At 37.5% G+C, this 12,803-nt stretch overlaps 1 protein-coding gene across 1 annotated transcript in view; it reads left to right on the top strand.

The window, feature by feature from the left end:
• Positions 1-12,803, top strand: part of LOC126474913 (phosphatidylinositide phosphatase SAC2) — a 373,240-nt gene that overhangs the window by 248,105 nt on the left and 112,332 nt on the right. Inside the window, exons 11-12 of the mRNA XM_050102409.1 lie at positions 1,066-1,234; positions 1,313-1,384. Of these exons, the coding sequence (XP_049958366.1) occupies positions 1,066-1,234; positions 1,313-1,384 (241 nt within the window). The remainder of the gene's footprint in view (positions 1-1,065; positions 1,235-1,312; positions 1,385-12,803) is intronic.

Here is a 12,803-nt window from a genome sequence, read left to right as displayed (position 1 = left end):
GGGGTGTGACTGCAACTCCTCTTCACCTTTGGGGTTTCTTGAGAGGATGCTAACCAGATCTCAGTATATGCAGAATGTTGTTAGACATCTTCTTTCCCCATTCTTGGGACAGGAAGTTGATGTGTTATGCCAACAGGATAATTCTTGCACACACTGCCTGTGAAACTCAACGTGCTCTGCAGTACATGCAGCAACTTCCCTGGCCAGCACAATTTCCAGGCTTGTCTCCAGTTGAGCTCATTCAGGATAGGATGGGGTGCCAAGTGATTCGTGTGACTCATCAACCAACAACTCTTCAGAACTACATGAACTGGTGAAGCAGGTGTGGCATAACGTATCCCAAAACAGTATGTGCCATCTGTACAATCAACTGGATGCCAGAGTCATTGCCTCCATTGCTGTTTGTTGAGGCTACACCACGCACAGGTGTTTCAGCGTGGGTCGATACCTGGTACCTCAGAACCACTTGTGCTATTGATCTGTAAATGTAATCATTTCATGTTCTCCATATGCACTGTTGAAACAATAAATCTTGAGTGAACTGGAAACCTCTAAAAGGATGTACTATTTTTTTCCAGCAGTATTTGTGTTTCCATCTGCTGCCTTTTGATGAACAGACTTCTTATCTATCCAATTATATTACATCAACATAACAAAGATAACCTGTCATTGCTGTCAGTGTCATCCATGGGGGGGCTGAAAAATTTTAACTTAGCCCTTGCATAAACATAAATTCTGTTCATTTTCACACCCAAATTGTTTTTCAGGACCAAACGCTTCTTGCAGTCAAATAACATTCTGTGAAATATTGCATTCATGTTTCAAATTGAAACAAAGCACTGGTGAACAGGAACACTATTTTTAGTTGTATGTTGTGAGTTTTGTTTATTTACTTAATTTTTAGAACAGTTCTCAATTAGTAGAAATTCTTTGATAGAATCTTTTGCCAGGTCCACCACGAGAAACCATGAGGCTACAATAAATTGTAATATACATGGTAGAGTGTTTATTAATTTTCAATTTACAATGATAGAAAATTTATGCATTTACAAATGACTTTTTCAGGTAACATTGTGTCAGATGATGTATTCTCTCAAGAGAAGGCCGTTGATGAAGAAGATGTAGCCTTAACAGCTGAGCATGTGAAATTGCTCATTGAAGATTGTAAAAAAATGTTAATAAGTGATTCTGAGATCATTCTTGGGGCATGGGGCCTTATAGATGCAGACCCAGTGTAGGTATATACTTAATATACTTTTGCTCTTCACATTTTCTTGTGAATTGTACTCTATGGCTTGCATTTGGGTTGCAGGTCAGGAGATCCTACAGAAACTGAAATGGATTCTATCTTGATCCTTACGCGGGACTCTTATTATGTTGCTGAGTAAGTTCTTTAAGTATGAATATTTTAGGTAAATAGAGAAATATGATCAGTGATAATTTACACGTAGTATACATATTTATGTAAATATATCTAAAAACAAAGATGATGTGACTTACCAAACGAAAGCGCTGGCATGTCGATAGACACAAAAACAAACACAAACATACACACAAAATACTAGCTTTCGCAACCAACGGTTGCTTCGTCAGGAAAGAGGGAAGGAGAGGGAAAGACGAAAGGATTTGGGTTGTAAGGGAGAGGGTAAGGAGTCATTTCAATCCCGGGATCGGAAAGACTTACCTTAGGGGGAAAAAAGAATGGGTATACACTCGCGCACACACACACATATCCATCCACACATATACAGACACAAGCTTGTTATGCTTAAAACCCACATCCTTTCGTCTTTCCCTCTCCTTCCCTCTTTCCTGACGAAGCAACCGTTGGTTGCGAAAGCTAGTATTTTGTGTGTATGTTTGTGTTTGTTTGTGTGTCTATCGACGTGCCAGCACTTTCGTTTGGTAAGTCACATCATCTTTGTTTTTAGATATATTTTTCCCATGTGGAATGTTTCCCTCTATTAACTCATATTTATGTAAATAATCAGACTGTCTATCAAGACTAGCTTAATACCTACTGCTTTGCTCATGTAGACTGTACAGGCAGCAGAAATTTTTGTTTTTTGTGTTTGTTTAATCAAATTTTTATATTGTTCACAAATTGCAACACCTTCTAAGCTTTTCATGCTAATTAAGCCCATATAAGCATGGTATTTTCTGAATGTACTCCTGGCTGAAAAGTGATTCTGGTAACTGGAGGCCAAAGTTTTTGTTAGTTATGTCTTTTGTGTTCTTGTCAAGATATTTCCATAGCAACTTTCATCCCCGAGCAAATGTTTCTTCATATCTAGGCGAGAAGTGAAATAACATTTTTATAAATCTAGCTTTAAAATTCCTTCAATATAATGAAATATTTTTTAAAAATTTTCATCCCCTATTGGGTGCACACTCTTAGGAATTGAATTTCCAGGAACACAAAACACTTACTTTTTTATTTCTGACGGAGAAGTCAAATACCGATTGTCATAGATGTAGCCTAAAAAATCCTTTAATACTTCTTTAGTAATTATTTATTTAAAAAAAACTTTCACCCACTATTCTACCCTTTTGTAGTTGAGTTTCCAAAAATGCTGAAACACATTTTTTATTTTCTGGCTGAGAAACCAAACATCAGTTTCTGTAGTTCAAGATTCGAAATTCCCTTAATAGTGACATACTGTCAAAAGGCCTTTCCTCCCCCACTTTACCCCTTTAGTAGTGGACAATCCTTGTTAAATAATGACTGCAGTATAAGATCGACACCCTCTCCAAACTTCAAGTTTCTATCCTTAGCTGTTTGGGCTGGGTGATGATGGGTCAGGGATTCAGTCTGACCCTGTTTCACCCCCATAGGGTTGAATTTCTGAAAACAGTGAAAAAAAATTTTTTATTTCCAATTAAGAAGCCAAATTTAATTTTTCTTAGATTTAGCTTTAAAAATGTTTTCATAATAAAGTATTTTCATGAAACATCTCATCCCCTATTTCACCCCCTTATGGTTCAATTTCCAAAAACACTGAAACACACTTTTTTTAAAAATTTGTAACCAAGAAGTCGAATACCAATGAACATAGATGTAGCTTTAAAAATACTGTATGATGTATTTTCAAAAAAAAAGCTTTCACCAACTATTTCATCCCCAAAGAGTTAAATTTCCAAAAATGCTGAGACACATATTTCTTTATTTCTGACCAAGAAACATAATACCAATTTTCATAGGTGTAGCTTCAAAATTTATCCTTAATAGTGACATTTTTCAAACAAACCTTTCATCCTCTATTTTACCCTCTTAGGGTTGGAATTTCAAAAAATCCCTTTGTAAACGATTCTTACCCAAATTTCACATTTCTATCTTTAGCAGTTTTGGCTGGGCAATGATGAGTCAGTCAGTCAGTCAGTCAGTCAGTCAAGTCAGTACATTGCCTTTTATACATAAGAGATTGATTGTTGGTACATACTGCAGTCTGAAAATTAATGCTAAACTTTCATCATTAAAATCTTATCAAATTGTGCAAACATTATGAAATACAAATTCAAATGAATCTACATAATCTCAAACCTTGGAACATGTGCATAATGTTAATAGTGTGTAGTAGTTCTAGCTGCTTAAAGAAGCATATTATGTAAATACTGAATTATGACTAGCGTGCAATGCTTGTATACATTTTTCCGTAAGTATCTCAAGTGCCTTGCAGGACTGAGATGTGTGTAGACCTCTTGCAATGACAGAAATATTTACAATGTTACACAGACTATGTATAATGCATAGTTACAATGTAATGTAATCTAATTGTGAATGGAAGTAACTTTAATTTTGTAATTTAATTACCATGTGTTTTTACAATCACCCTGTTCCTTTCTCTTTAAACAGATTAAGTGCTGATGAGTTTGAAACCATTTACAATTCCATTTTCGCATCCTGAGGTTGAAAAATAAAGTAAAGAAATTTGATTTACCAAGTTCTTTTAACACTCTCCACGTTGAATGTACATAACAGCTAGGTGAGATTGCCTCTGGAAAGATATGCTTTCGGTTAGTGAAAAGTGCAACAACAGGAAATTCATACTGTGTGTAAGGGGCTCGCAAAAGCTGTACATTTTACAGCAGGCATAAAAGCTCCAAGTTACTGACACATAAATATACTGCACATATATGCATCAGGCTGATACCATACATAGCCATGGCTGTCTATCTACATCTACATACATACTCCGCAATCCACCATACGGTGCATGGCAGAGGGTACCTCGTATCACAACTATCATCTTCTCTCTCTGTTCCACTCCCAAACAGATCAAGGGAAAAATGACTGCCTATATGCCTCTGTATGAGCCCTAATCTCTCTTATCTTATCTTTGTGGTCTTTCCGCGAAATATAAGTTGGCGGCAGTAAAATTGTACTGCAGTCAGCCTGAAATGCTGGTTCTCTAAATTTCCTCAGTAGCGATTCACAAAAAGAATGCCTCCTTTCCTCCAGAGCCTCCCACCCAAGTTCCTTAAGCATTTCCGTAACACTCGCGTGATGATCAAACCTACCAGTAACAAATCTAGCAGCCCGCCTTTGAATTGCTTCTATGTCCTCCCTCAATCCGACCTGATAGGGATTCCAAACGCTCAAGCAGTACTCAAGAATAGGTCACATTAGTGTTTTATAAGTGGTCTCCTTTACAGATGAACCACATTGTCCCAAAATTCTACCAATGAATCGAAGACGACTATCCGCCTTCCCCACAACTGCCATTACATGCTTGTCCCACTTCATATCACTCTGCAATGTTACACCCAAATATTTAATCGATATGACTGTGTCAGGCGCTAGCACTACACTACTAATGGAGTATTCAAACATTATGGGATTCTTTTTCCTATTCATCTGCATTAATTTACATTTATCTATATTTAGAGTTTGCTGCCAGTCTTTACACCAATCACAAGTCCTGTCCAAGTCATCTTGTATCCTCCTACAGTCACTCAACGACGACACCTTCCTGTACACCACAGCATCATCAGCAAACAGCCGCACATTGCTATCCACCCTATTCAAAAGATCATTTCTGTAGATAGAAAACAACAGCGGACCTACCACACTTCCCTAGGGCATTCCAGATGATACCCTCACCTCCGATGAACACTCACCATCGAGGACAACGTACTGTCTGTGGAGTAAAAAGTGTTCATCAGACCAGCGCGTTAGCGTGTGATGGTCTGATTGCTCCTTTACACCAGCCTTCAACACCTATAACTGTATCTGAGAAAACCATTTTTTAAAAACTAAGTAGAGAAAAGTAAAATATGCTTTTTAAAGGTTCACTGACTAGTGCTCCACACCTGGCTCTGATTTAAAGGCTTATTTATTTGTTTGGTTGGTCTGGTGATGGATGCCAAGGATTTGGTAGGTTCTAAGACAGAGAGCAAAAACAGTGAGAAGCACACATGGTGTTTAAGTAACACCCTTTTACATTACTTGAGTAACAGCAAGTGTCGATTACAATCTATGACATGTCCTCGTGACAGGCCAGTTCATCACACACAATAACAACAGAGGCTACTGATAATGCTTTGAGTACACAGGCAGAGCTCCAGCTAATAGACTGTCCTAGAGCAGTGCAGCATCCTGTAACTTGGCTCCATGGTGGTGGTGACTGTGCAAGCAGAGTAGGGTGTTATGGAGCCAGCCACAGTTAGGCAGTGCAGTCGCATGGGTTCCTACCAGCTTTTAGACATGGACTGTACCACATGGTATCGATAGCATGCACTACAACAGTATTTACATCAAAAAGTTGTATGAGCAAGTGTGTTATGTGAAAATAAGGTTGGTGTGCATCTTCCAGGCTGAATTTTCATGTTAATGATGTATGTGGTCATCAGGTTGTCATTTAATGTATATCATGTTGATGAATTCCCTTTTTTTTTTTTTTTTAAATATATATATTCTGTTTGCTTGAGAGTGTGGAATGAATAGGGAAAACAGCTTTGTAGTGCAGATGCTGACCAGCAATAGACACAAGCACATGAAATCTGTCTGCCCATTGAAACTTTCCTCCTAATTAAGCCCATCAGATACAAAAAATACTTCCAAATTGTTTGCCACCAATTTTCCACCCAAAAAAATCCCACATATACATCCTTATCACCCATAAATGGTAGTGCTGAACCAATACGCTGTAGGCATTGTCAGGCCACAAACATATCTCCCGTCATTTTCCTCTGTTACTCACAATTAAAAGACACCACATAATCAAGTATAGAAGAGTACCTCTCTAATTGTACCACTGTCACCTCAGGCTTGTACAGTTAATCACATCACCATGGTGGATCGTGACTACCTTCCGTCATTCTCTCAAATGGAGAATATCCTCTCCAAAATCATTACCACTTCTTTTTAACTTGCACTTGTCAGCCTACCCAAACCACAAAATGTACTGCTCCAATATTTTGCCATCCCTGATCCCAACTTTATTGCCACATGGATCATATCTGTGCAAATTATCCAAGAGAATGATTTGTTCATTGTATTCAGCCAGCACATCTGATCCAAGCCCTGTCAGTGATTCAGCCTATCCCATTAGACACACTACTTTTTTTGAATTACACAACTAGAGTTGTCTGTCCAACACAACTGATGGTCCAACAACCTCCTGGTTGCAATTTCCACTAATATATTGCTACACTCTCTCTTTCCCTTTCTGTCCGCCATATCATTGTTATGTACCGTATTTACTCGAATCTAAACTGCACTTTTTTTTCTGGTTTTTGTAATCCAAAAAACCGCCTGCGGCTTAGAATCGAGTGCAAAGCAAGCGGAAGTTCTGATAAATGTTGGTAGGTGCCGCCACAACTAACTTCTGCCGTCGAATATATGTAGCGCAACACAGGCATGCTTTGCAGGCACAAAGATAAATACCAGCGCCAAAACCTGTGCGTCAGTAAATAAATGTAAAAAAAAAGGTGGAAGACGAGCTTTTTCCTCCGCCCCGAGTTTCGACCATTGCATTTTCATACATTATCCAATGAAGTAAATACAAATTCCGTATTGTTCATCTTCAAATGTAGCAGCATTCCAATGTACTACGAAAATCCGACTGACAAGACTTTGGGATGTTTGTCAATATGGCCAACCCTACATTCTGAATTTTTTCATACCTGTGAGAAGAGACGGTTGCTAATAGGAAGTTTTATGAATTGTGAATCACATACAGTATTCTCTTATAAGAATAATACGAATATAAACATTTTCCCATGTATTGTTTCGTGTTTGCTGCTGTCTCACTTAAATCCTGTCTGCCTAATAAACTACGAAACTAGAGTGAGACAACAGCAAACGTGTAAGAATATACATATCATGTCATGTTTATATTCGTATTATTCTTATGCCTGATAGTGATACAGTCAGAAATGAAGCACGGTAGTTGACTAGATTTTTAAATCTAAGATGACTCTAATTTCTGTGCAGAATGTAATGTACTAGAGAGGTGCCTGCAAAGATTTTCAAACTGAAAAAAATTTTCGCTTAACTCTCCTTCAGAACATCTTCTATCATACGCAGTCTATTATTTGGTTCTTGTTGATCATTATCAAAGAAAGCAGCAGTGTAAGTAACAAGTAAGCAGTCTCTTGCCATTGTTTCGGTTATGAGACAATTCCTCTCTTTTTTATTTTTTATTGTAAGCCGCGGTAGCGCGCACAAAAGCAAGCCATGCCGCGACAAACAACGCGTGACTCAGTACAGTAATGCATTTTCAGCTTAGAGTGACGTAAACACCTATAACAAAGAGAACGGCACTTATCAGATCAAAGAAAAATATGCAATCAAGTCAAAGCCAGACGAAGCACGTGAAAAAGGAAGGGTACCCGTATAAATACAGACGGAGCGCCTGACGCATAGCAATGGCTACCTGGTTAAGCTTAACTGCTAAGCTTACGACTCGAACCAAACTACTGTAGCTGTATCGTCATTCATTCGACCTAAATTGTGTCTCATATTACAATGGACCAACTTTGTTTCGATTTGGAGGTGCGGCCTAAAACTTTTCTCTCCTCTTGAATTTCGAGTCTCAAATTTCAGGTGTGGTGTAGATTCGGGAATTTTTTTTTTCCTTGATTTTGAGTCTCATTTTTCAGGTGCGGCTTAGATTCGAGTGCGGCTTAGGTTCGAGTAAATACGGTATACACATCTACAGACTTTTGTTCACAGTGTCTTCATTGTGCTCTGCCTTTCTTCTTCTGCCCTGCATGCTCCCTGAATTCCAATGTTACCTCCATAACTTGCCACTTTCGCAAAAGCATAAAAGGGAGCTTCTTTTGGCACCATAATCTAATCCTCAGTTTCAGCTGTCCTTTCCTTTTCATTGCCTCTGCTTATCTCTCACCTCTTCTAAATTCATCTCATCCACTCCATCTGAGACATACACTAAATTGGGCTCCATTGTGGGGAGAAGTCTCATAAAAAGAAATTGACACTTGTTGTTGTTGTTGTTGTTGTTGTTGTTGTGGTCTTCAGTCCTGACACTTACAGAAAATAAAAGACTGAATAAATTTTGTGAAAAAATATTTTCTAAGTACGTTACTAACCCTTTTTGTGCTGTGGAGTTTTTCTTATGAAGATGGTACAGCAAAAAATGAAGTATATCGACAACTCCAATACCACATCATTTACAATAGTAATGCATTTCCTTTTGCTTTTTTCTGTGCTGCAATTGAAACTTCATCTTATTAGATGAATGTTAAAAGATGATCAGGAGGTACTCAAGTGTCTATTGGTTAAAGGGTCTGAATGTGTTTCACATGTCAGTATGTGAAAAATAATTTTTGTCTAATTTTTTAGTTTCTTGCACACATTCTATTATGCTTATCCAGTGATTCAGATGATTCATATTAGTGCAGCATGTATTTAGATGTATATATTTCCAAATTTGCTTGGCAGTAGTTTTGTCATTTGATGCCATACAACAAGGTGACTTTTATCAACATGCACACATCCCTTCAGTGCTATTACTGTGTTTGTTCACTGAAATACCAATTTCCCTTTCAGTAATTTGCATTTTAATGTCATTATACTTTTCACTGTTGATGATAATGGCCCCTAATTCATTCGTTACTCCATGATGCAAATAATGGAAGAAATCTGGACAAGAGTAGTTGTCAATGTACAACATGTGTCCTCTTCTGAAGTAATGCTGACATTGTTACAATATTGTTCATATTTTCCAAGCTATGCATCATAGGATTCATCTTCATCCTCTACTAGTGGAAGCCCTTCATGAACATACATTTTCCATTGGAGGTGAGTTGCCTACTCATTGTCTTTCTTTTATTCATTGTCACTTTGAGAGACCACAATCACACAAAATCACAGTATCCTCATTTGTTGAGGATGAAAAGTAAGAATCACCGTCACTACCATGCATGTAGTGAAGCGACACTTCGTAAATGTACAACACTCAGTTGGTCACTTATGTATTCATGTACCAAATATTGAGATACATATACTCAATATTTGGTATACCAGTGTGACTTTATAGAAATTAACGTGATGGTAACAGGGTGTAGTCGAATTAAGCCCTGTGATGCTGAGAGAATTAGATCATGAAATGAGATGCCGAAAGAAGGATACAAGTTTTGCTATTTGGGCAGCGAAGTAACTGATGATGGCAGAAGTAATGAGAGTATAAAATGTAGAGTGACAACAGCAAGAAAAGATTTTCTGAAAAATAAAAATTACTAAGAAAATTGAAATGTTAGGAAGTCTTTTCTGAAAGTATTTGTGTGGTGTGTAGGCTTATATAGAAGTGCATTGTGGATAATAAACAGTACATGTAGGAAGAGAGTAAAATATGGAGAGATAGTGAAAGTTATGTGTATAGATCAGACAATAATAGATGTAGGTTGCAGCAGTTATGGTAAAAGATAGTAGTTTTGTATATCTGTGGGTTACTTTTACAAAGATATTGGACATGCAAAGGTGACAGTGCTTGTGAAGATAAAATACTGTGGAGAGCTGCATCAGACCAGTCTTCAGACTTAAAGACATTCACAACAACATTGTTAGTTTCAAGTTATCTGAAAATGCAAGTACAGACACATTTTAGAGCAGTAAGTTGTAAATCTGCATCCAGTGAATTAGAAATCAGATGCATACCTAGTAATATATGAGAAGTTTGTGTGGCAAAAGATCAGAACTCATTGTGAATGAAACCCACCCACATTACATACTTAGGAAGAAATGGGTCCAACTTTCACACAAACTATGTATTACTTTCACAGTTACAAAATCTAATAAGGAACAAAACAAAAGAACAGTTCTCTGTGAACATAGTTTCTGAATGAATACACACAAACTAATCTGCAATGTTTGTCTTATTTGTCTCATTGGTGGGAAAACCTTTAAATCTCCCATCCGAATTCCACATTTGGCCATTCAGACAATGAACTGACTCGAATGGAGTAGCCGCTTGGCCACGGTTGCATAAATTCAGCACACGTTGGTGTTGTCCTGAGACCCTCATGGTTACCACCTTATCAGCACACACAGTAGGTGTCATTTGTTTTAACTTCAGTAACTTTCCAGGGACGAAAGTTCTTCAGTTTTGCTCCAGTTTTTTTTTGTTTTATCACTACAAGATCACCAACTTTGTACTTGTACGCTTTCTTCATATATCGGTTAAAGTTGGCAATGTTTTCTTCTTCCACCTTACTGATATGTAATTTAACATCTTATCACTGTTCATTGTGTTTTTTCTTGAAATCAATTACTAATTTCTTACTGTAATAATTTTATGATGAAAAGATCAATCTCTGTGTGCACGTTACCTATCAAAAGTTCAAAGGGTATTTACACTTTGTACCATTTTGTAAGGTTGTCAGTACTAAGCTTAGTAATGATTGTAGCCAAAGCAGAATTGATCAGATCAGTCTGTCAATTGGGTCTAGGGAATCATTAAAATATGGCCAATTCCTTGTGTCCTGCAATACTCCTTGAATTCTTGAGAAGTAAAGCAAGTCTTTCTATCAATAATTACTTGGGCAGGATTTCTGGAAGTAGTTTTCTGTAATTGCTTCTAGGGATTTTGTAGTCTTTGCAGGATACAGTCAGATAAATTTTGTAAATGTATCTATAATACTTAGACTGTGGTTATATCCTTTGTGAGTCATTTGACGTGGTCCAATATGATCCATGTGATAATCTTTCTTTTGTAATTTCTTATTCATAACTAAACATGTTAGCCAACTTTAGATCTGGCAAATAAAACTGCTAAAAGGGCTGTGACAAAAGCAAAGGCACTTGCATGGAATAAGATTTATGAGAAACTAGAGACAGTTAAAATGGGTCCAAGATTTCTAGAATAGCTAGAACACGAGACAAAACAGCAAAAAGATTTTATCCATACCAGGCAAATAAAGAATGAGGGAGGAATCCTGCTCGCAGAGGAAAACAGTATCAAGAAAAGATGGGAGCAATATTTTTAACATCACATCTATTAGCAAAATTCAAGATCGGCCTTTGACAATGGTGTTCCCTTCTAGAACATGATAGCAGGTATAACCAGAGAAGAATTGGTAGCATCTGTGAAGGAAATGAAAATGAAGAGGAGTTGTCTATGCCCTGGTACTTAATGCAACAATTATTTCAGGAAGAAAGAATTTCAGCTGACTGGAGAAACGTGACAGTAATCCCCTTATTCTAGGAGAATGGTGATATTCAGGATTGTATTAATTATAAAGAGAAAAAACTAATGGTACATACTATAAAAATCTAGGAGAGGGCAACAGAAAAATGGCTCCAACAAGAACAGTAATAGAGGTCGCATAGATTTGTGCTGGGGAAAATAACAATGGATGCAATATATGCTCTGTGACAACTTACTTTTTTCTTTGTAGTAAACTTGTAAAAACTGTCAGATTTCAAATCGTGACCATCATTGTCAACATTTCCACTATTATTATTATTATTGTTATTTACTTTAGCCTTACTTCTTTACTCTGAACTTAATTTGTTCTTTACCTGAAGAAAGTTCTGTGTGTATGTTAGTAAAATCACAGGTCTCATGCTGAATACCATTTACCTGCACAACCACCTCCTTTGCTTTACTTACAGCAGTAAATTTCTGAACAGAATCTCCGTTTACAGATAGCTTGGGTTGAGCTAACTCATTCTTACTCATACACAAATTTTACACCCGAATCTATTGTAACATTGAGAACTAACAGAACCTGCTCATCTGGGACTAACTTATTGTTTACACCACAGCCACCACTGACAGTAACTTCCAAGGTATTAATAGTATTCTCATTTTCACCAATATTTTTATTAGGTTCTACCTGAAGGGTTTCAATCGCACTCACTCTGCTTGCTGACCAACACCTCATAGAGTAAAATATTCTTGCATTTCAAGCTGTGTCAAGTGGTTGATGCCCATAAGCTTTCGGCAGAGATCACCTCTGCCATTGTTGAGTGGTTGGCTATCACTTGGAGACCACTGCCGTACTTATATAGTCACCCTGTCGTGACATCATTGGTGCTCAGTCCCATACCACATATGGTAATGTTTTGGTTACACGACTGATGTGCCCACCTCAACTCCCCAAGTACAGGATCCCAGGCTATACTCAGGTGCAAACCACCATCTTTATTGAGGGTGTTTGCCTGATATTTTGATCTCTTTTGCTTCTTTGTTACACTATCCCAGAAGCTATTGGTCTGTTTAATAATGGAAGTCTTGTTGATTGCAATTTGGTGTCCATTTTCCGAAACACCTTTTATATTCTACATGGCACTGTTCAATAGCATGGTCAGTCTTACTGACATGAATCTGCTGACACCC

The sequence above is a fragment of the Schistocerca serialis genome, chromosome 4, assembly GCF_023864345.2.
Source record: "Schistocerca serialis cubense isolate TAMUIC-IGC-003099 chromosome 4, iqSchSeri2.2, whole genome shotgun sequence".
NCBI classification, from domain to species: domain Eukaryota; kingdom Metazoa; phylum Arthropoda; class Insecta; order Orthoptera; family Acrididae; genus Schistocerca; species Schistocerca serialis.
This window is presented reverse-complemented; position numbering and strand designations above follow the sequence as displayed.